The sequence below is a fragment of the Hippopotamus amphibius genome, chromosome 11 (genome assembly GCF_030028045.1).
Source record: "Hippopotamus amphibius kiboko isolate mHipAmp2 chromosome 11, mHipAmp2.hap2, whole genome shotgun sequence".
Classification (NCBI taxonomy): Eukaryota; Metazoa; Chordata; class Mammalia; order Artiodactyla; family Hippopotamidae; genus Hippopotamus; species Hippopotamus amphibius.
In genome coordinates, this window is record NC_080196.1 from 90,544,628 (window position 1) to 90,569,723 (window position 25,096).

General features: G+C 35.9%; 1 protein-coding gene across 1 annotated transcript in view; it reads right to left on the bottom strand.

Annotated features, from left to right (window-relative positions):
* The window catches only part of DYM (dymeclin), a 367,767-nt gene that overhangs the window by 325,690 nt on the left and 16,981 nt on the right, over nt 1-25,096 (bottom strand). The window contains exon 2 of the mRNA XM_057698938.1: nt 18,424-18,615. Coding sequence (XP_057554921.1) covers nt 18,424-18,563 — 140 coding nt within the window. The 5' untranslated portion in view covers nt 18,564-18,615. The remainder of the gene's footprint in view (nt 1-18,423; nt 18,616-25,096) is intronic.

Consider the following 25,096-nt stretch of genomic DNA (forward strand, 5'->3'; position numbering starts at 1 on the left):
TTAAGTACATATATATAAAACACAATTTTGTTTGAATGAGATTATGCTATATGAATAATTTTGTAACTGGCTTTAACCACTTAATATGCTGTGGAATTTTCCATATCTATAAACACATGATCATTATTAATGACTATATATTGTTCCAGTGTACAAATGCACCATTTTTGTTCGCTCACTCATCCAATTTCCTTACTGGGGGACATCTAGATTGTTAGCAATTTTCTGTTATAAACATTGTTACCAAAGTCTTTACACATATACCTCTCTACATACATTTCTGAACTTGTCCAATCACCTCCTTAACATAAACTCTAGAAGTGGAATTGCCAGGTCAATGACACTTCTATTCTGATGAATATTGCAAATTACATTCCAGAAAGATTTAACCAATTACTATTCCTACAAAAATGCATAACTGTGGCTTAACCCATACATATTCCCAAATTTGCAAAATTACAAACCCAGATCTTTTGACACCAAATCTGATGATTTGTATATTCAGACAAGCATGTGTTGACAGTTAGCAAGCGTAAGAACCTTCATGACAAATACAGATTTTTTTTTCCCCTTTAAAATGGCCTATAAAGAGGAATTCACAGAGGATGTGACATCTAACTGGCAAATTAGCACGCCACTGTAAAACAATGAGAAGCCAGCGCACCGCAATGAAGAGTGACCCCCGCTCTCCGCAGCTAGAGAAAGCCCACGTGCAGCAACGAAGACCCAACACAGCCAATAAATAAAAACATAAATAAATAAATACATAAATTTATAAACTCTGTGTTATATTCCTCTAACATGACAAACAAGTCTGGCCTTAACTTGAAGAATGGTATAGTGAAGAGGATACAGAAATGTTCAATTGTGGTAGAAAAAGAAAAAAATCAGCAAATACAAAGTAAAAAATTGTGGATATTTTCATTATAAAAAGAGATGATCAAACTATATCAACCACTTATGCAGAAAATGTGTCCAGATGTCATCAGCCACAATTCAAGAGGTGACAGAAGAGAAGGAAAACAACTCTGGCCTTGATGGTTAGATGCACTCTCCACCACAACCTCAGGGAGACCCTGCCATTAGTTCGTGTATGAAAATAAAAAGACTAGAGCTCAGTGTTACAGCACACATCCCTTCATTCATCAACAGAGTACTGCTGTCAGATGGCAAGCAGTTTTCCAAAACTGACAAACAAGAAAGAACATTTGTTGGTAGGGGGAAAAAGTTAATTTCATATGAAGCCTGTAGTTCAAGAATTCAAGTGTCCACAACCAAAATAAGTACATAAAATGGGTCATCTAATGAACTTAACATCTATTCCTGATAATTGTCACACATAAAAATATATGTAAGAGTTATTTACTATATTTTAGTCAGTTGGTGTAACAGGTCAGACAGGCTACAGTTGGCAAGTAAAATACTCTCCATTGAAAAGGGAACCCTCCTGCACTGTTGGTGGGAATGTAAAGTGGTACAGCCACTATGGAAAACAGTATGGAGGTTCCTTAGAAAACTAAAAATGGAATTGCCATATGACCCAGCAATTCCACTACTGGGTATATACCCAGAGAAAACCATAATCCAAAAAGAAACATGTACCACAATGTTCACTGAAGCACTATTTACAATAGCCAGGACATGGAAGCAACCTAAATGCCCATCAACAGATGAATGGATAAAGAAGATGTGGTACATATATACAATGGAATACTACGCAGCCATAAAAAGGAATGAAACTGAGTTATTTGTAGTGAGGTGGATGGACCTAGAGACTGTCATACAGAGCAAAGTAAGCCAGAAAGAGAAAAACAAACACCGTATGCTAACTCATATATATGGAATATAAAAAAAACAGTTCTGATGAACCCAGTGACAGGGCAAGACTAAAGATGAAGATGTAGAGAATGGACTTGAGGTCACGGGGTGGGTGGGGGGGCAAAGGAGAAGCTGGGAAGAAGTAAGAGAGTAGCACTGACATATATATACTACCAAATGTAAAACAGATAGCTAGTGGGAAGTTGCCACATAACATAGGGAGATCAACTCGATGATGGGTGATGACTTAGAGGGCTGGGATAGGGAGGGTGGGAGGAAGTCGCGGGAGGGAAGGAGGACATATGGGAATATATGTATAAATACAGCTGATTCACTTTGGTGTACAGAAAAAAAACTGGCACAACAGTGTAAAGCAACTATATTCCAATAAAGAGCTTAAAAAAAAACAACAACTCTCCATTGGAGTTAACAGAAGCAGCATACTTAGGCTGATAACTTAATTGATGACCTATGATCTATATCACAGAGCCAACATACAGCCCCAGAAGGAATTGTTTGTGGTCCTTTAGGCAGTTTCTACCATCCAACATTTTTTTTTCTTTTTCAACTATCTTTTCTTTTCTATCAACCCATCTGTCTCATTCTTCTTCATCTGTCCGCACTTCAAATTTTTAAGTAATGTAAGAGGTACCAAAGGAAACTGGCAGGCCATGGTGTTGGCCCTCAGGGATTAAAGAAAGAAAAAAAGAAGTTGAATAATACATAATCTTAGAAAAGAAGCTTACCAACTGGTTGCAGAACAACAATGCAACCTAAAAAAAAAAAAAAAAATTGGGTTCCCACATAAAATCCGATTTAAAAAAAAATGTTACATTACAGAGGAAAATAATTTATTTTAAAAAACCCAAAACTGCAATTAAGTATTGTATACATTTAGCAGATTTTCAGTAATTTGAACTCTACTAATTTAGAATTTGGGGTTGTTTGGCTAAATTGGGTTGAAATTGACTTCTATGTTATATTTTAAGTATTTCATGGCAGCCTGGATGGAAGGGGAGTTTGGGGGAGAAAGGATACATGTATATGTATGGCTGAGTTGCTTTGCTGCGCACCTGAAACTATCACAATATTGTTAATTGGATATACACCAATATAAAATAAGAAGTTAAAAAAAAAAGGTATCTCAACGTGGGAGGAGGAGACTAAGGAAAAGAATTGTTTAAGCTTCTACAAAAGAAATATGTTCAAAAACTTTAGCATATTGTTGATATGCAAATAAATTTGCTGATTAGCTACAATTTGCAATTTGTATTGGCCTATATACTATTCAAAGTTCTCTCACCTTGATTATTTCATTGATTTCTTTTAAAAACCCTGAGAAATTGACTAAGAGGAGTATGCTCATTCCACAAGTAACAGAAACAGAGAAGCTAAATAACTTGTCCCAGGTCACAATATAACAATAAACATATCTAACTTCTGGTTTAACACTCTTTCAACATGAATAATATTTTGCTTTTTTATTTAAGGCAAACCCACATAATATCAACCTAGAACAATACTACTAACTAATCAGAATTTATAAACATACCTAAAAGTTGTCATAGATGTATTATTATAAAAATTATGTTATAACTTAAATTATTTAAAAATTATGTGAATGATAAATAACTAGAAGAAAACAAAATTTTAAGTCTAATAAGGAAAGTGGCAAAATGATAGATGACTGTTTCGTAATTGCTATGAAATGATAAACTATAGTTTGGTAAGGAAGCTAAATTTTTAAATTACATATTCCCTAATTCACAGCTTTCAGTAATTTAGACTGGTTTTATTTTACTTTTAAGCACACCAATCTCGTATGTGAATCTCAATAATGAAAGATGATAAGCTCACAGTTTAAATCTTTTAATGAAAAGCAGATGGGCAGAAAGTTGTTGAGGGGAGAATTATACATAGATTTCTGAACATTGATTTGGTGAACAATCAAAGTAGACATAATTATGAGGTTCATAAAATAAACACTGAAAATTCTTAAGTCTTTTTCACTGAAAATTCCACCATAAAATGATTTCAAAATTGACATTTTATATTAACAGTGTCATTTTCAGCCCACAACATACATTCTCTAACAAATTATATGTTTGTCAGTTTAAGACACAACCTCAGTAAAATCAACAAGTAACCATTCAGAAAAGCACAGAAGCACTTCTAAAGACATTTTCCCCCTTACCTTAGCAAAAAGAGAATTACGGAAATCATTCACAAAACTAACAAGAATCAGCCCATTCAGTGGTTAAACTGTGGGAATGCTAATGTTTTAAAAGAGCCTATTCATAGGAAAAAGTCAAAGGATAAAAACTGCATATAAATTTATTACAGCAATTTTTAATGCATCAAGCAGAACCAAAAAGTATATTTATGTGATTCACAGACAACCCTATATGCTGTCATTCAACTGCCAAAATGAAAGAAACTATATAAAATGTCACAATTTCAGCAACTACCATGCAAGATCATACTGCATTTATTTTCTCAAGAAAGCAACAGAAAAAAATGACTTAAAAATTCAGATTCCAACCAACAGAGAAACAGAAAGAAGGGTACACTTTGAGCAATTTATTTTCTCCCTCATTTTAATGCTTTAAACAATGTTAGTTATGTTTTCTCCCACTCAAGCCTTGAGTTTAAGGGAGCAATCAATCCTGGGCTAACTCAAGCATATTCTAAAATGCTTTTGCATAGAAAGGTATAAATAAAACAAAGGGAAATAAAGGTTTTGACTCAAGGTGTAAAAACGGAACTTCTTTTGGTCCCTCAATTTGACAAAATAAGATGCAAAAAAAAAAGTCTCAAATTATTTATTCCCTTAGTAAAATGGCCTAGTACACCACTTTGGTCACCATTCAAGTATATGTATGATGAAAGAATTAGAGTTTAGAAAACAGTTTAGGAGTTATCCCAGGCCCACCACAATGACAGAGCAGATTGTTTCAACTTGTAAAGTTCTAATAAAATTGTACATAAAGTGTGCCAAAGAGAATAAAAATATAAAAGCAGAGACAGGCATCAAAAATTCAAAAAATTTTTACGATCACTTAATTGTTTCTGTCAGTTAAAAACTTGTGACCTAATTCAATAAAAGTCTCTTTTCCTGTTTCTCAACTGAGGAAACAGATCAAGAAACTCTGAGAATGGATTATTCTGGCAGCTCCCCTTAAACAGAGAAGATACAAGACAAAGTTAAAACATGGGACGGATTATCCACCAACTTGCCTATATTAATTGTAAACAACATTTATTTACATTTACGTTGTTAATAACAGCACTCAAACATAAAGTAGGTGTTATTATGATCACTTTGAAAGTGCTTGAAAATGTGAATCTAGTGATTCTTTTCTCAAAGATTAGCGTATGTAATTTAATGCCGCATCTCCTTAGCCATTATTTGAAGCTCAGTCAGTGATCAGTCTATGCTTCCAAATGGAGACTGTAGCATGATGACCAACAGAATTCATCTCTGGAGCTACATAAACCTGGTTTGAATCTGGTGCATGCCAGCTACTAGCCATGTGACCTTGGACAACCTCCCCAAGCCTGTTTTCTCATTACAGGAATGATAATAGTACTGACCTCACAGACTTGATGTGAGAACTAAATGAGGAAATGCACCTAAGGCAATGAGCCCAGCACCTGGCACACAGTAAGTACTCAATAAATAACTACTAAATAAACACTGATGTTTACATTAGCCAAGCCTCTTAGCAGAATGAATATATTCTTTACAATGCAAGGAGGATCCCTGAATAAAAAATCAGAATGGTAACTGAAACCTAACAATGCTGAAGAGAAATGATGTGTATTTATTTAAAAGAATTTATAATGGGGACTTCCCTGGCAGTCCAGTGGTTAAGACTCCACGCTTCCAATGCAGGGGGGCATAGGTTCGATCCCTGGTCAAGGAACTAAGATCCCACGTGTATGTGGCGTGGCCAAAAAACATTTGTTTTTAATTTAAGAAACAATAATAAAATAAAAATAAAAGAATTTATAAAAAGTGCAACAAACTGGGACTTCCCTGGTGGTCCAGTGGCTAAGACTCCACATTCCCAACGCAGAGGGCCTGGGTTTGATCCCTAGTCAGGGAACCAGACCCCACATGCCGCAACTAAAGATTCTGCGTGCCACAAATAAGACCTGATGCAGCCAAAATAAATATGTAAATGTTTAAAAAAAAACACGTGAGTTATTTTAAAAAAAAAGTACAACACACTGAAGTTTAAAAACATTATGTGAGAATTAAAAAAACAAAACAAAACAAACAAAACATGTGATGTGGAAAAAATTACAATGGATATTATTCAGCCTAAAAAGGGAGGAAATTCTTATGTGCTACAACATGGATGAACTTTGAAAATACTATGCTAAGTGAAATAGGCCAGACACTAAAGGATAAATATGAAACAATTCCATTTCTATGAGGTACCTGGAACAGGCAAATTCATAGAGACTGAAAGTAGAGATTACCATGGGCTAGGAAGTGGGGAGAATAGGGAGTTACTGTTTCATGGGTACAGAGTTTTGGTTTGAGATAATGAAAAAGTTCTCTAAATGAGAGTGGTGATGACTGTAAAACAATGGGAATGTACTTAATGCCACTGAACTATACACTTAAAAATGGCTAAAATGCTAAATTTTGTTATGTAAATTACACCACAATAAAACCAACCATGTGACTACAATCTTTCCGCATTATAGGAGAGTAAGTAAACTACAGCAGACTAGACTAAATTCTGAAATACTAACATTAAAGTATGTTCATCTCTGGAATACCACACATCACAAAAAAATCTTTACCATGGTCAAAAGTCCCTATGTAATTTGTTCCCTTGCTCACTGTTCTGCCACACTGGCCATTTTGCTATTTCTCTAACATGCAAAACTTATTCCTGGGACTTCCCTGGTGGCACAGTGGTTAAGAATCCACCTGCCAATGCAGAGGACATGGGTTTGATCCCTGGTCCAGGAGATCCCACATGCCACAGAGCAACTAAGCCCGTGTGCCACTACTACTGAGCCTGTGCTCTAGAGCCCATGAGACACAACTACTGAGCCCACGTGCCACAACTTCTGAAGCCCACGCACCTAGCCTGTGCTCCACAACAAGAGAAGCCACTGCAATAAGAAGCCTTCACATCGCAACGAAGAGCAGCCCCCGCTCACCGCAACTAGAGAAATCCTGCACACAGCAACAAAGACCCAATACAGCCAAAAATAAATAAATGAAATAAAATTTATAAAAAAAAAAAAGAACTTATTCCTGATTCAAACCCTTTACACTTGCTGTTCCCTCTAACCTGGTGGAATACTCTTTCCCCAGAACACACAGGGCTCCCTGATTTCACTAACGTCTGCTTTAAATGCTGCTTCCCCAGAGACACTCTAGCTACAGAAATCTCCCACTGGCATTTGTTCCCATTCTATCACTCTCCATGACCTTGCTCTGCTTTATTTTTCAAAAATGACTTTATATATTTATTTCTTTACTTGTTTATCGCCCATCTCCTCCACTAAAATATAAGCTCCATGAGGGCAGGGACCTTGTCCCTCATGTTCGCTACAAGGCTTCCAGTGCTTAAAAAACAGTAACTAACAAATGGGAGGCATTCAGTAACTATTTTTTGGTAAATACATCTTAAAATATTCACATTTACAAAAAAAGAAATATACCAAATACATTAATTTTTGTAAGTTACATAACAGTAATACAGTACAATCATATATTTATGGGACGGGGGAGGCAGACGTAAACACACGCGTCTATCTTTAGGTATGGGCATTAAAAAAAAAGTATAGAAAAACATATGCCAAAATATCGACAGTGGTAATCTCTATGTGATGAGAATACATGACTATACTCCCTTTTGTTTCTGTATTTTCTAACTTTTATACAATAAAAGACTGTGTGATTTAAAAAAAAAAAAAAAAAAAAAAGGACTATTTTACCAGCAAATCAACTACTAAGAACTCACTCCAGTTATACAGTTAGGGATACGCACAAAGACATGGCTACAAGGAAGCTCATCATAGTTTTATATATACAATCGAAAAATAAACAACCAAAATGTTCAACAATATAAATTATGGACATCTATAAGACAGAACAGTCTACAACCATTTAAAATTATGTTGTATGAAAACAATGACATGAGGAATATGTGAGTTAAACAAACAATGTGTGGCATATGATGTAATAAACACTTAAATGAAAGAGAGAACTGACAAGATATACACCAAAAAGTTAACAAAAGTTACTTCTGATTAGTATTACTTTTATCTTTTTTGCCTTCCTTGAGCTTTTCTGTATTTAAAGGTGCCAAAAATGAACGCACAGGACTTTGGAACTGAGAAAAATGAGTTTAGTGATTGTGTGACTGTGCCAAAAGCTGCCTTCTTGCCTTATTTGAGCACCATCTAGTGCTCAGTATACATAATACAATTTTCATTATGCCATAGTTTCTAAAAAGTAGCCTTCATAAAAAGGGCATTGAGCCTGCACAGACAAATATTACTATAGTCGGTTTTTGGCCTAATTTTTAAAATAGCAGAACAATTAATTCAAAAGTCATAGGATTTTCAATCAGAGGATAAAGCAGTCATCAGAAAATTGATTACATTTCTGCTACTTATTTTCAACCCTCAAATATTTTAGACTAACTCTCAAGACAGAGACCTTGCTCTTTTTTAAATGAATGAATACTTATTCCTTGAAAGAAACACTTTACATGCATTATGGTGTTTTATCCTCCCCACAAATCTATATACACAGTAGGTTTTATTATTTCCATTTTACAGAAGAGTCAACAGGCTCGGTGAGATTAAGTAGTTTGCCTAAATTCACAAAACCAGTAAGCAGTAGAGCTGAGATGCAAGACAAAGTCAGTTTGGCTCCAAAATCTGTGCTGCCCCTACCATATATTTCACTGTCTCCACTGTCTACAATTTGCCTCAAATCACCACACTTTTTGGCAAAATGATTCTCATTCTTGCTAAGCATACAAGCTGACACTACATGGCTCAGTACTGCTCTTAAATCTAGAACTCTAAGGTTATTAAGTATTAATGCTCAAGTCAAGTATCAATTTAAAATAAAAGAGTTTTTAATGAAGAGTGGATTGAGGACTTCCCATTTCCTTTATAGGCACAGAAATTCAGACCTTCATCACATGGTGGTTATATCATTGCAGCTGCCTTCCAACCGGTTTCCCTGTCTGAGCTTCTCCTCTTTCCTGCTCTTTCCAATCTACCACTCACTCTTCCCCAAAAGTACACTCCTTAAAACAATGCTTTCACCAAATCCACTGAATAAGAACCCACAAGGAATCACAATTCTAATCCTCAGCTTTCTAACAAGTATGCCAAAAATGGGCAACAAGTGGACAGATTTTGATCTTCCCGTTCAGTCCTCCGTGGTCAGAACGCCTACATCCTCAGAGATTCCCGGCCACCACAAGTGAACAGCCTTATCACTTATCAGTTTACAAAAAAAAAGACAAGAAATATGTTGGGAAGCACTTTCAGTGCTCCATAAAATCTGTTCCTGACCTGTTACACTTGTTTCTCATGCCCTGCCAACACAAACTGGAAAAATTAATGGAAGTCATTTGGCCATACTTCACTCACAGGACAGAAATCACTTCTATCATATACATAAGCCTATTGCTGTATTATATGTAATAGGCTATATATAAGGCTATGCTGTATTATTCAATATACGTAACAGGAAAACACTGGAAGCAACCCAAATGGTAAAGTAAATGGCTATATGAATTTTGGTATGTTCAGCAATTGATAGACACTTCAGTTTCTTACATATCTTGGCTACTGTAAATGTGCTGCAATGAACACAGGGGTGCATATATCTCTTCTAGTTAGTGTTTTCATTTTCTTTGGAAAAATATCCAGAAGGGAAACAGCTGGATTGTATGGTAGTTCTATTTTTAATCTTTTGAGGAACCTCCATACTGTTTTCCATAGTGACTGTACCAATTCACATTCCTTCCAACAGTGCACGGGGATTTCCTTTTCTCCACATCCTTACCAACACATATTTGTTTTCTTTCTGATGATAGCCATTCTGACAGATGTGAGGTGGTAGCTCATTGTGGTTTTAATTTGCATTTCCCTAATGGTTAGTGGTATTGAGTATCTTTGCATGTGTCTGATGGCTATCTGTATGTCTTCTTTGGAAAAATGTGTATTCAAGTTTTCCATCCATTTTTTAATCTGGTTGTTTGGGTTTTTTTTGATGTTGAGTTGTATGAGTTCTTTACTCATTTTGGATATTAACCCCTTATCTGATATATCATTTGCAAATATCTTCTCCCATTCAGTAGACTGCCTTTTCATTCTCTCAATAGTTTCCATTGCTATGCAAAAGCTTTTAAGTTTGATGTAGTCCCATTTGTTTATTTGTGCTTTTGTTTCCCTTGCCTGAGGAGACATATCCAAAAAATATTGCTAATAGCAATGTCAAAGAGCATATACTACCCATGTTTTCTTCTAGGAGTTTTATGGTTTCAGGTCTTAACAGTAAGTCTTTAATTCATTTTGAGTTTATTTTTGTATATGGTGTTAAAGAATATTCTAATTTCATTCTTGTACATGCAGCTGTTCAGTTTTCCCAGCACCACTAATTGAAGAGATTGTCTTTTCTCCACTGCATATTCTTGCCTCCTTTGCTATAGACTAATTGATCATAAGTGTATGGGTTTATTGCTAGGCTCTCAATTCTGTTACACTGATCTGTGTCTGTTTTTGTCCCAGTACCATGCTATTTTGATTACTGTAGCTTTGTAGTATAGTTTGAAATCAAAGAGTGTGTTATCACCAGCTTTGTTCTTCTTTCTCAAGATTTTTTGGCTATTCAGGGTCTTGTGTATTCCCATACGAATTTTAGAATTATTTGTTCTAGTAATGTGAAAAATACCATTGGTGTTTTGATACGGACTGCACTAAATCTGTGGATTGCCTTTGGAAGTGTGGTCGTTTTAAAATATTAATTCTTCCAATCCATGAGCAGGATATACCTTTCCATTTGTTTGTGTTGTCGTCAATTTCTTTCAGAAATGTTTTATAGTTTTCTGAGTACAGGTCTTTTATCTCCTTGTTTAGATTATTTTTAAAGATTTATTTTATTTTATTACTTATTTATTTTTGGCTACATTGGGTCTTCATTGCTGCACATGGGCTTTCTCTAGTTGTGACAAGCAGGGGCTACTCTTCGCTGCAGTGTGTGGGTTTCTCATTGCAGTGGCTTCTCATTGCAGAGCATGGGCTCTAGGCACGCAGGCTTTAGTAGCTGCAGCACATGGGCTTAGCTGCTCTGCAGCAAGTGGGATCTTCCCGGCCCAGGGATCGAACCCCTGTCCCCTGCATTGGCAGGCCAATTCTTAACCACTGCCCCACCAGGGAAGCCCTCCTTGTTTAGATTTATTCCCAAGTATTTTTTTGATGCAACTGTAAATAGGATTATTTTCTTAATTTCTATTTGATAGTTCATTGTTGGTGTAGAGAAACAAAACATACTTCTGTATATTAATTTTGTAACCTGCAACTTTACTGAACTCATTTATTAGTTCTAACAGTTTTTTGGTGGTACCTTCAGAATTTTCTATACATAGTATTATGTTGTCTACAAACAGTGACTGTTTTACTTCTTCCTTTCCAATCTGGATTCCTTTTATTTCTTTTTCTTGTATGACTGCTCTGGCTAGGACTTTCAACACTCTGTTGAATAAAAGTGGCAAGGGTGGGCATCCTTTTCTTATTCCTGATTCTATAGCAAATGCTTTCAACCTTTCACCATTGAGTGTGTTAGATGTGACCTTGTCATATATTAAGGTGAGGTATATTCCCTCTATGCCTACACTTTGTTGAGAGTTTTTATCATAAATGGATGTTGAATTTTGTCAATTTTTCTGCATCTACTGAGATGATCATATGATTTAGTCTTCAATATGTTAATGTGGTATATCATATTGATTTGGAGATACTGAACCATCTTTGCATCCCTGGGATGAACCTCAACTGATCATGGTGTATGATCCTTTTAACTTATTGTTGAAATCAGTTTGCTAACATTTTGTTGAGAATTTTTGCATCAGTGATATTGGCCTGTAATTTTTTTTTTTTTTTTTTTGTGGTATTTGGTTTTGGTATCCAGATGACACTGGTCTCAAAGAATGAGTTCAAAAGTGTTCCTTCCTCTGCAAATTTTTGGAATAGCTTGAGAAGGATAGGTACTATTTCTTCCTTAAATGTTTGGCAGAATTCACCTGTGAAGCCATCTGCTCCCGGACTTTTGTCTGTTGGGAGTTTTTTGATTACTGATACAACTTCATTACTGGTAACTGGTCTATTCGTATTTTCTATTTATTCCTGATTCAGTCCTGGAAGACTGTTCATCCTAAGAATTAATCCATTTTTTCTGGGTTGCCCATTTTATTGGCATATAATTGTTCACAGTAATCTCTTATGATCCTTTATGTTTCTGTGCTGTCAGTTGTAACCACCCTTTCATTTCTAATTTATACGGGCCTTCTCTTTTCTCTTGATGAGTCTAGCTAAAGGTTTATCAATTTTATCTTTTCAAAGATTAGCTCTTAGTTTCATTGATCTTTTCTGTTGTTTTTCTAGTCTCTATTTCATTTATTTCTGTTCTGATCTTTATTATTTCTTTCTTTCTACTAATTTTGGATTTTGCTTCTTTTTAGTTCCTTTAGGCATAAGGTTAGATTGTTTGAGATTTTCCTTGTTTCCTGGGGTAGGCTTGTATCTCTATAAACGTCCCTCTTAGAACTGCTTTTGCTACACCCCACAGATTTGGGGTTTTTTTAATATTTATTTATTTATTTAGGCTGTATCAGGTCTTAGTTGAGGCACATGGGATCATTGCTGTGGTGTGCGGAATCTTTCCTTGTGGCACATGGGCTCTTCATTGCAGTACGTGGGATCCAGGAGCATGGGCTCAAGTAGTTCTGGTGCAAGGGCTATCCAGTTGTGGTGCACAGGCTCCAGAGAACATGGGCTCAGTAGTTGTGGTACACAGGCTCTCAAGTTGTGGCACACGGGCTCTAGAGCGCACAGGCTTAGTTGCCCCATGGCATGTGGGATCTTACTTCCCCAACCAGGGATGGAACCCACATCCCCTACATTATAAGGCAGATTCTTAACCACTGGACCACCAGGGAAGTCTCCACCTCAGTGATTTTGGATCACTGTGTTTCTGCTTTCATTTGTCTCCACATATTTGGTATTTTCTGCAGTTTTTTTTCCTGTAACTGATCTCTAGTCTCATATTGCCATGGTTGGAAAAGACGCTTGATATGATTTCAATTTTCTTAAATTTACTGAGACTTGTTTTGTAGTCTAGCATGTGATCTATCCTGGAGAATGTTCCATGTGCACTTCAATGGGTATTCTCATGCTTTTGAGGAGAATATAAATCAATCAATCATCTGGTCTAATGTGTCATTTGGACCAGTTTTTCCTTACTGGTTTTCTGTCTGGATGATCTGTCCACTGATGTAAATGCGGTGTTAAAGTCCCCTACTATTACTGTTTTACTGTCAATTTTTCCCTTTACATTTGTTAATTGCTTTATATATGTAGGTGTTCCTATATTAGGTATATATCATATTTACAATTCCTATATCTTCTTGTATTGATCCTTTGATCATTATATAATGTCCTTGTCTCTTGTTACAGTCTGTTTTAATATAAGACAAAGACAAGATAATATATATTGCTGCACCTGCTTTCTTTTTGTTTCCATTTGCACAGGATAACTTTTCCATCCTCTCACTTTCATTCTGTGTCTTTAGATCTGAAGTGAGTCTCTTGTAGGCAGCATATAGATGGGTCATGCTTATGTATCCATTCAGTCACTCTATGTCTTTTGATTGGACCAGTTAGTCTATTTACACTTAAAGTAATTATTGATAGGTATGTACTTATTGCCATAAGTTTGTTTGTTAATCATTTTCTGGTTGTTTTTGTAGTTTTTGTTCCTTTCTTCTATCTTTAGTGTTACATTTGGATTCCTTTCTCTTTTTTTTGTGGATATTTATTATATATTTTTGATTTGTGGCTTATGAGGTTTATATATAACTAGAGAGAGAGAGAGAGCTTAGTGTTTTGACATCACATTTTACACATTTTTGTTTCATGTATCCCTTAACAACTTATTGTGGATAGAGATGATTTTACCACCATTGTCTTTAGCACTGTTTTGTTTTTTGGTTTTGCTGCTATGTTTAGTACTTATATAAGTAATTTTTAAATATTTTAAACAGTATGTTACTTAAACTTTACTCTTGAATTAATCTTGATTTTATTTCAGACCTTTGCTTCACAAGGAATTTTAATAAGGTGAAAAGTTAAAAACTATTGAAGAATCTAAAGATTTTTCAACTATGCCTGGAAACTACACAAAATCTGGCTACTTTGGTGCCAAAAACAGTTTATAGTAAGGAAGGATTAGATTAGTCCTAAAGGACTTAGTACTTCTAAAAAAACCTGGCAGATATCAATTTTTGGCTATACTTGAAGATAGCACATATGGGATCCAAGGAATTCCAGGAGTGAGCAATCTCAGAAATGTCTGGATTCAGAGTCTTCCCTACAGATATTCATCTCAGTCTTGAATAATTCATAAACTAGGTAATCCCATCCCTGACTGTCAGTGAGGTGGCTGGCATCTTCTACCTCAAGGCCTGCTCAATGTTAAGGTTCTACAGGTCACACATCAAATACCAGCACAGAGGGGAAGGGGCCTCAAACAAAGTGACAAAAGTGCCAAAAGCATATGCACCACCACAAACAAAGCTTTTCTGAACATCTGGAACAGCCACCCCACCCCCCCACACACACAATGTGCAGTTTACTCACTTTACAGCTTTTTACACTTTCTAAGATTCCTTTATACTTTATAAACTAGGATGAATTAAGAAAAAGAAATGACATCAAAAAGAATAAACACATGAGAGCAGCAAAGGATCTTTGAGAAAAAGCAGTAATTAGCAAAACAAATTATAAAATCCTAATTCAAACTGCAAGGCACCAGCCCAAGTATGGAAAACTTAGAAAGTAAAAAATAGGCAAAAATGGCTAACAAATTATTCCCATCACTATTTCTTAAGAAGTTCATCCTTTTCCCAATGCTTTGAAGTGCCAGCTTTGCATAAATCAAGTACATACACACACACACAATCTTCTTCCTTCCCTTCTTCAGAGTACTTCATCTACTATCAGTTTTTTTCTTTCCCACTCACATTTTAGAATGAGCTCATCAACATCTCCTCACTCACCCCTCAAAAAAGCTGTTGGAATTTTCATTGGAATTGCCTTCAACCTACAGGTCAATTTGAGAAGAACTGACACTTTTACAATAGTCTTCTTAATCCTTGAACATGGTATACATCACCATTTAGTTAAGTCTTCTTTAATGTCTTTTGGAAGAGCATATATAGATTGTACTACAATTTACATAAATGAAAAGAAAATTTACTTTGGATAATAAACAATGTTCTCCTTATATGCCCTTTTTTCTCTAAGTCTTATTACTACGTGAGCAGCAATACTCAATGACAATTCCTTAAGAATTAAGGAAATGCTTTCAAAACTTGCTGATGCTATGCTCATCTCCAGTTTGACATCTCCCACCAAGCCACAACCAACTTTAATTTTCCAAGGATCTCAGAAGTAGTAATAGGTAGCCACTTCCAATCATACACAACTAATCCACATTAACACAAAAACTGCAAACTAAGCCAATCTTGTAAGGTCCAATCCAACTATATCCAAAAGTCAGAAATTAAAATGTATGGTCAAAATATATAAACAATTCATAAACAGGTAATAGCAATAATCCTTAATCCTTAAACATATAAAAATAAACATAACCTTGATTGTTAAAGGACCACAACACACATACACATATATTTCATTTAGATATATATCAATATTTAAATATTTTTTTAATTCATACTCAAAAGACAGAGAAATACCCCTTCCAACCCTGGGGTCAGGGGAGAGGAGAAATACAGACTTATTTTTTGCTATTATACCATTTTTGTTACTGAAAATCAGCAGAGGAAAAGAATTGTTTACTGTTATTAATAATGTAGTAAAAACTATGTTTTATATAACCTAATTCATTAAAGCACTCCTTTACAGGAGAATTCCAGTTAATAAATGTATAAGAAATGACCAAATTAGAAATATTACCATTTTGTAATCTCTTATGAAATAAGTGATTCAAACCAAAAGCATTAATAGATGCTAAGGCAAACACAAACCTCTGATCAACCTTAGCAATGATAACTAATATAAAACTACACATTGTCTGTATCCTAATGAAATACAATATAGGGTACCTAGCATCACTTATGAAATACTCTTGCCAAAAATGTTTAACCCAAATTTTATCAACCCTTTAAATCAGACGTCCAATTTATAGAAAATACAGTAAATAAAAATACAAAATATGAGGGAAGCAATCATGTAGATCAAGAAGATGGAACATTCTACAGAAAAACTGACCTAGTTTGTTAAAAGAAAAAAAAAGTAACAGCACAGGGCAAAAAACAGTAGCAGGCGTTGGGGAGTACATACCTCTATTCGAGATTAAAGACATTTAAGAAATATAACTAGGGGCTTCCCTGGTGGTGCAGTGGTTAAGAATCCTCCTGCCAATGCAGGGTACATGGGTTTGAGCCCTGGTCCAAGAAGATTCCACATGCAGTGGAGCAACTAAGTCCATGCACCACAACTACTGAACCCACGTGCCACAAATACTGAAGCCCGTGCACCTAGAGCCCATGCTCCACAAGAGAAAGCCACCACGAGCAGCCCACATACCACAACCAAGAGTAGCCCCCACTCGCCACAACCAGAGAAAACCTGTGCACAGCAACAAAGACCCAACGCAGCCAAAGATAAATTAATTTTTTTAAGTATATATAATTGAACCAAAATTATTAACCAAAAAAAGAAAAATAAAAAAGAAATGTAACTACCAAAGGCAATGTATATGCCTTATTTATTCCCTAATTGTAACAAACGAAGTACAAAACAACTAGGGAAATTTAAAAATGGACTGAGCAAGAGGAATTACTGTTAATATTGTAAGGTTCGATAATGGTATTACAGTTATAAAAGAAAATGTCTGTATTTTAATTTACTTTAAAATACTCCAAAAAATGGATGAAGTAAATATGGAAATAATCCAAATGGCTATTAACTGATGAATAAACAAAAGATGGTATATTCATACAAAGGTATCTCACTCAGAAATAAAAAGGAATGAAATAGTGTTACATGCTACAACATATCATACTCAAAGATTCCAGGGATTAGGACACAGATATCTTCAGGGGGCCGTTACTCAGTCTATCATAACAAAGCTGTTAAAAATAAATAAATAGGACCTTCCTAGGTGGCGCAGTGGTTAAGAATCTGCCTGCCAGTGCAGGAGACATGGGTTCGATCCCTGCCTCAGGAAGATACCACATGCCGCAGAGCAACTAAGCCCATGTGCCACAACTGAGCACATGTGTGGCAACTACTGAAGCCCATGCACCTAGAGCTCATGCTTCACAACAAGAGAAGCCACCACGATGAGGAGCCCGCACACCACAATGAAGAGTAGCCCCTGCTCACCGCAACTAGAGAAAGCCCGTGTGCAGCAACGAAGACCCAACACAGCCAATAAAGTAAATAAGTAAATTTATAAAAATAAATAAATAAAAATGTTTAAAATCTAGATACTGAGTAATGGAAATTCAATAGTCACTCTACATAATTAAATGTCTGTCAGTTTTTATAATAAGGAGTTAAAAATGAGATATTGATTTCCACCTACCCAATTGGCAAAAGCCCAAGACCCTAAAACTGCATTGAACTGACAAAGAGGTGGGGAAGCAGACCTTCTCATACACTGCTGGTAGGGGTATAAATTGGTACAACTCCATGATGCAGTCTGGCAATATCTACCAAAATTACAAATGCACATACATTTTGACCCAGCAATTCTACTTTGAGGAATTTATACTAGAGATTTATTTACATGTAAGAGAAATCATGTATGCAGCATTATCTGTTATAACAAGAGACCGGAAACAATCTAAATGTCCACCAATAAAAAACTGACTTCATATAATCTATGGATACTCTGCAGTCATTTAAAAGAATAAGGCAGTTGCATACATGCACATACAGATGTTTTACTTAACTGTGGGGAAAAAAACAAGGGACAGCAAACAAAAACGAAAAAGCAAGGTATGTGTAGTATGCTACCATTTGTGTTTTGTAAAGCTACGTGAAATACGTGGTTTTACTATTTCTGGAAGGATTCGAAAGAAACTACTGCCAGGAATCATCTCCAGGGAAGAGGGGTGGCTGAGTGGGGGAAAGGAAAGAGAAAAATTTATTTCCTCCTTTTCATACCTTTTGGATTTTCTACTGGTACATGTACAACAAATGGATACACAGATAGAACATTAAATTTTTTTAAAAAATCAGCATATCATACAAGCTTATGTGGCCCTCGACACAAATTTCAATCTCCAAGTAACCTCTTACCTGCTAGTTGGTGCAGGGAAAGAAAACGACAGAAGCTGATTCCAGAACGGATCATTCTCAGAGACAGATTCTGTGCCTGCTAACTTTTTTAAGTACTCATTTTTAGGAAGATCACCAATTCTGCTGCTGTTCGATCCCATCTTTTAATCTGGTAGGTAACTTGTCCTTAAACCTTCATTTCCACAAGACAACCTATAAAGATGAAAAGAAATTTCAAACGTGTGCAAAATAATCATCACACTTTTCCTACCCTTGATCTAAATGTAAGACACTCTAAACTTATAAAAAGAAATCACACCTCTCTTTATTTTTAAATATATTGAACAACAGATACAAAGTTACAAGGCGAAAAATGGGGCTAAAATCTGTCTTAGCCAACACAACACAAAAGCCCAATCTATACTTGCAGATCTTAAAATAGACATACCTCTGCCCAAGAAAACTTCTCAAAGCAAATGCATAACAATGATAACTTATTAACAAATAACCTAAAACAATGGGGCTAAAGAAATAGAGACTGGATGGCTTGAATGTGTTGAGAAGGGCAGACAATTGTTCAAGTAGTCACCTCGTGCTGCCTACACTTAAAGGAGAGGAAGGACTGAAGTGAGTTAACAGCTTAAAGTGAAAGGGCCCCAATTCCAAAGGAGTCACACCTAGTGCCTCTCTCATTCTGCTGTAACACACACTCACTTTTTGCTGGCATTCCTAGTCTCCTAAACCACGAGCTGTTGTGTTTTGCTGGTTTTTTTTTTTTTAAATAAAAACTAGCTTATTCATCTTCCTAGATGTCTAGGCTAGCATACAACAGGCATCCCCTAAACAGTATTATGTTATAGGAAGGAATCAGTGTACATAATTACTGCCTTCAGCATTTGTTGTGCTTGGTCACTAAGGGGAAAACTAACAGATCAGTTACAAAATGAATCACAGTTTTCATCAAATTCCGCTTAACACAGTTCGAGATCATGTTTTATCTCAACTTGTTCAGAAAAGGTCTCTCATTGACAACAAAATAATGAATAAGAAATTAAATTAAAATTACCATCACAATGAAAGGAAACCTTTCAGTGGCTAAAGGAGGCTCAGGTTAGATAAGAATTTACATTAGTAGTGACTTACTTTCTCACCTACGTCCCTCCTCATTCCACAAAGACATCAAAGCCAAGATCAGAATTTGGAAGCATGTCTTTCACATTCTCTTTGGAACTCTGGGACTGGCTTGAGCTGCTTATCTAAGGACATGAAGCTTCCCCAATGCACAGGGACAGCTGGGCCTTCTAAATATGAGTGAAAAATACTGATCTGGCTTCTTATCATCTGCCTCTGAACTCAAGGCCACACACTACTTTCCTCTCTTTAATCATGGGGACAGGGACCTCAATACTAGCTAACTCCAACTCAGCCTCTATATCAAGCCAACTAGCTAATCAGCCAACTAACTAGATTTCAGTTTAATGTCTTAAGTAATTATTGAGCCCAATAAGAAAATGCTATAAAGAAATATTCTGAAATATATAAAGTCCTTACTTGTCATACCCTATTTCAAAGCTACTTTATACATTTTAAGCTATTTGAAATTAAATTTTTAATATCTTAGCAGTGAGATATATATAATACACTAGTGAAAATGAATTAACTAGAGCTACAATTATCAACACGGACACATCTCAAAAAAAAATTTTTTTTTTAAAGAAAGCTATGAAAGGATTTCTCTGGTGGTCCAGTGGTTAAGAATCCACCTTCCAATGCAGGGGACATGGGTTCGATCTCTGGTCTGGGAACTAAGATCCCACATGCCATGGGGCAACTAAGCCTGCAAGCCTCAACTACTGAGTCTATGTGCTCTGGAGCCCGTGCACTGCAACTAGATACAGCCTGTGTGCCACAACTACTGAGCCCACATACCATAACTACTGAGGCCACATGCCACAACTAGAGAAGCCCATACACCACAACAAAGAGCCCACATGCCACAACAAAGACCCAGTGCAGCCAAAATTTTAAAAATGTTAAATTTTTTTTTTCACTGTATGATATCATTTATATGTGGAATCTAAAAAATACAACAAGCTAGTGAATAAAACAAAAAAGAAGCAGACTCAAAGATATAGAGAACAAACTAGTGGTTACCAGTGGGGAGAAGGAAGGTGGGAGAGGCGATATAGAGGTAGGGGATTGTTTAAAAAAGGGTTATTACGGAATTATATGAAATCATGTGTGTGAAACTTTTGAAAACTGTAAAGCTCTTTTGAAAGCTCTTCTTTTTCTTTTTTTTAAAGCCTAATTTCCCTTTTTCCTTCAGAATATCTGAGTTTAACAAAGAGAAGAATAATATCAAATCAGTGCAATGGATAATCTAAAAATTCAGAATTTCTTATCTCTTTTTTTCCATTTATAACCTTTTATGGTAATTATAAATGCCAGCAAATGACTAGTGTAAAGTTCACAGAGATTATAGAATGTTAGGACTTGTCAATGTGTTTGAAAACAGAATCTGGTCTAGCTAACCTAAATGAAAGGGATTTGTTAAGAAGTATAAATAGCTCACAGAGTCATCTGGATTGCGGAACAAGGAGAGTGACGGCTGAGCGTTCATGAACAATTCCCCAAATACACTTCAGCACCGGGCTGGAAAGGAGCTGCTCACTCTGCTGAGATCAGGGAGGTGAACCCCGAAGCCACCGAATGAGCCCCAGATGCTCCCTTTTGCACACAGCCTCCGTCATGACCTGCACCAGCAAAAGGAGACTGCATGCCCTGCCTGTCTCCTCACGGGACTTGGTTCTGATCCAAAGTCTGGAATGAGCATATATGGGTGGATTCTAAACCGTGAGGAAAATCTGTAAGGGAGTTTAGGAAATGTCCACTTTTAGCTCTTTCTAGCATGCAGAAAAACATACTAGAGGGGAGTTGGATCAGTGTTGAGTGAGTTCATTCCACGTTCACCATTTCAGGCAACTTTTTTTTTCTTTTTTTTTTGGTTATAAGTTTATTTGTTTATTTGGCTGCATTGGGTAGGTCTTCGTTGCGGCGCACAGGTTTTCTCTAGTTGTGGTGAGCAGGGGGGCAACTCTTCATTGTGGTGTGCGGCCTTTTCACTGCAGTGGCTTCTCTTGTGGAGCACGGACTGTAGGGGTGCAGGCTTCAGTAGTTGTGGCACGTGGGCTCAGTAGCTGTGGCTTGCGGGCTCTAGAGCTCAGGCTCAGTAAAAAAAATAACAGAAAGCTATAGAATAATAAGACATGGCATGATTTCATTTACATGATTTTAAAATGTACAAATAATATTATGGATATATTCATAGCTATTACAAGTATTAAAACACACTTGGGAAAAATACACAGCAAATTCAGAAGAATGCTTTCATATAATGTTAGCAGGTGAGGAACAGAGGGCCTTCAGCAGTATCAATAAATACTTTTTTTTTTTTTTTGGGGGGGTACACCAAGTTCAATTATCTGTTTTTATACACATATCCCCGTATTCCCTCCCTCCCAATAAATACTTTCTTAAAGAGAAAAGGGAAAGGAATAGAAATAGATGAAGCACATGTGGCAAACGTTTAGATTTGCTGAAAATGGACAGCAGATACATGGGTTGTGTTTCATTACCCTCTATTTCCATCTGTTTTATATATTAATTTTTAAAAAGAAAAAATTGGTTTCTTAATCTCCCAGCAATAATACTGGAAGCCAGATGACAGGGAAGCAATGCCTTTAAAATATTAAGAAAAAATACTTTAACTAGAATTCTACAGCTAGGCAAGCTGCCAGTTAAGTATGAGGGTAGAATAAAGACATTTTTAGATTTGCCAAGACAAAAAAAACCTCCCATGCACTCATTTGAACCTACTGGAAAATGTAACCTTTCAATATGAGGGAATAAATCAAAAAAAATGAAGACATGGAATCGAGGAAACAAGATTCAGCACAAGACAGTGGTGAACAGAAGTCGCAGGCCAAGAGCTGTGCAGCAACTGGGACAAGGGTCAACATGGCGCAATGACCTTATTGGGGAAGAAAACACAGAGCTGACATAGGCCACCTGATGTGACTTTATTCAGTGCAGTGTTAAAATACTGTAGACTATGGAAGGAATGAATGATAGTTACATAGAACACAAAGTAAATGATTTTTTTAAATTACATACTTTGGGAAAAACAAAAATTCAAGAAAGTTCATGTAGTCATAGTATATGACTCATTTCAACAGTTATCAATATTTATGTAATCACTACTATAAATACTAAGCAAAGACTTAACCAAAAATTGTGAGGTAACTATATTAGGAAGATGCTAGAAAAAGAAGTGGGAGTAGTGGTTTAAGAATGTGAAATCTTTGACTTCCATAGTAGGTAGGTAGGTCAATCTTAGAAAATATGTAAAATTACTAAATCAGAAAACAACAGTAAAAGCATAATAGTTATAAATAAGGAGGTAAATAATGAGAAGCAACAGCTCAGAGATTTGAGAGTGGCCACCTCTGGGGAAAAGGATTCTGGAGTGGGGAAGGTGGTGGTACAGTTTTCTCCTCCTAAGTCCACCATATTATTTGATTTTTTTAATCTACATCTATATATTACTTTGATTTTTAAAATGAAATATTGTTTAATCTCCTCAACCATTCCATTTCCTACTCAAATTTAAATTTTTAATATATATGGAAAAAAATATATATATGGAGAACACAAAGAGACCATCATAACTAAACTAATAGTGACAAAAATGTACATTATTCTTTTCTGACACATACAACTAGCAACATTAAGGAAATCTATTTGTCTAATACAGTTTAATGTTACAATATAAATTATTAAAGCTGGTATCTCCCAAAATCTAAATTTCAAATTTCCATCACTATATATGTTTACTGACAGGCAATAATCACAGCTTGGTCAAAAAAGAGAATTAGGGACTTCCTTGATGGTGCAGTGGTTAGGAATCTGCCTGCCAATGCAGGGGACACAGGTTCGATCCCTGGTTGGGGAAGACCCCACATGCCGTGAAGCAACTAAGCCCATGTGCCACAACTACTGAAGCCCACGTGCTTAGAGCCCGTGCTCCACAAGAAGAGAAGCCACAGCAACGAAAAGCCCGCACACCTCAACAAAGAGCAGCCCCCAACTGCCACAACTAGAGAAAGCACGTGCGCAACAAAGACCTAATGCAGCCAATAAATAAATAAATAAATAATTTTTAAAAAGAGAAAAAACAAGAATTAAATCCAAACACAAAACAGTGATAGACACATACATCAGTAAAGCAAATAGAAAATTCAGAAATGGACCCACAAAAGTACAGCCAACTGGTTTTTGTCTTAAATGCAAAAACAATTCAATAGAGGAAGGACAGTTTTTTCAACAAATGGTGCTAGAACAACTGGACATCAACAGGCCAAAAAAAAATAAAAAAGCACTTTGACAAACTTTTTACATTACACAAAAGTTAAATCAAAATGAATCACAGATCTAAATGTAAAACTTAAAAGTATACAACTTTTAGATAAGAACATAGGAGAAAACCTTTGTGACCTGGGGTCAGGAAGTACTTACACATTACACAAAAGCACAACCCACAAAAGAAAGTCAATACATGGAGCTCCATCAAAATTTAAAACTTGATTTATGAAAGACTCTGTTAAGAGGATGGAAGGATAAGCCACAGACTCCGAGATAATATGTGAAAGTCATATATCCAACAAAAGACTTATCAATACATCCAGAATATATAAAGAACTCTCTAAACGCAACAGTAAGAAAACAATCCAGTTAAAAATTACACAAAAGATTTTTAACACATCACCAAAGATAGCACATAAACACATGAGAAGATATTACAACATCATTATTAGCCATTAGGGAACTGCAAATTAAGACCACCATGATGGTACTACTACACATCTATTAGAACACCTAAAATAAAAAATACTGACAGTATCAAATGCTGCCAAAGATGTAGAGAAATTGGATCTCTCACATGTTCCTGATGGAAAAATAAAATACAACAGTCACTCTGTTAAGTGGTTTAGCAGTTCCTTATAAATATATACATACTATTCAAACCAGCAATTGCTCTCCTGGGCTAAGATCCTAGAGAAGTGAAAACTTAAGTTCACACAAAAACCTATACACAAATGTTCATGAAAGCCTTATTGGCAAGAGCCAAAAACTGGAAAAAAACAAATATTCTTTAAACACGTCAATAAATAAGCAAACAGTGGTACATCCATACAATGGACTAAAAAAAGGAACTATATGATATACCCAATAACTTGAAAAGATCTCAAGGGCACTGCAGTGAGTGGAAAAAAAAGTTTCATACTCAATAATACAAATAATATATTTGATAATTATAGATTATGTATAAGAGAAATGAACTAAAGCAACTATACACAAGGCACAGAAGCAAGGAATTATGAATACTTTGTTATTTAGGTACTTGCACTACCTGTGAAGTACACTACCAGTGAAGCAGTATAGTGTTATTTGAAAGCAGACTTGGATTAGCTGCAAATGTATACTGCAAACACTAGGGTTACCACTAAAAAAAGTTAAAAAAAAAAAAAGAAAAAGTCCAGTGGTCAGGGGTTAGGACTCCACACTTTCACGGCTGAGGGCCCAGGTTCAATCCCTGGTCAGGAAACTAAGATCCCACATGCCATGGGCAACTAAG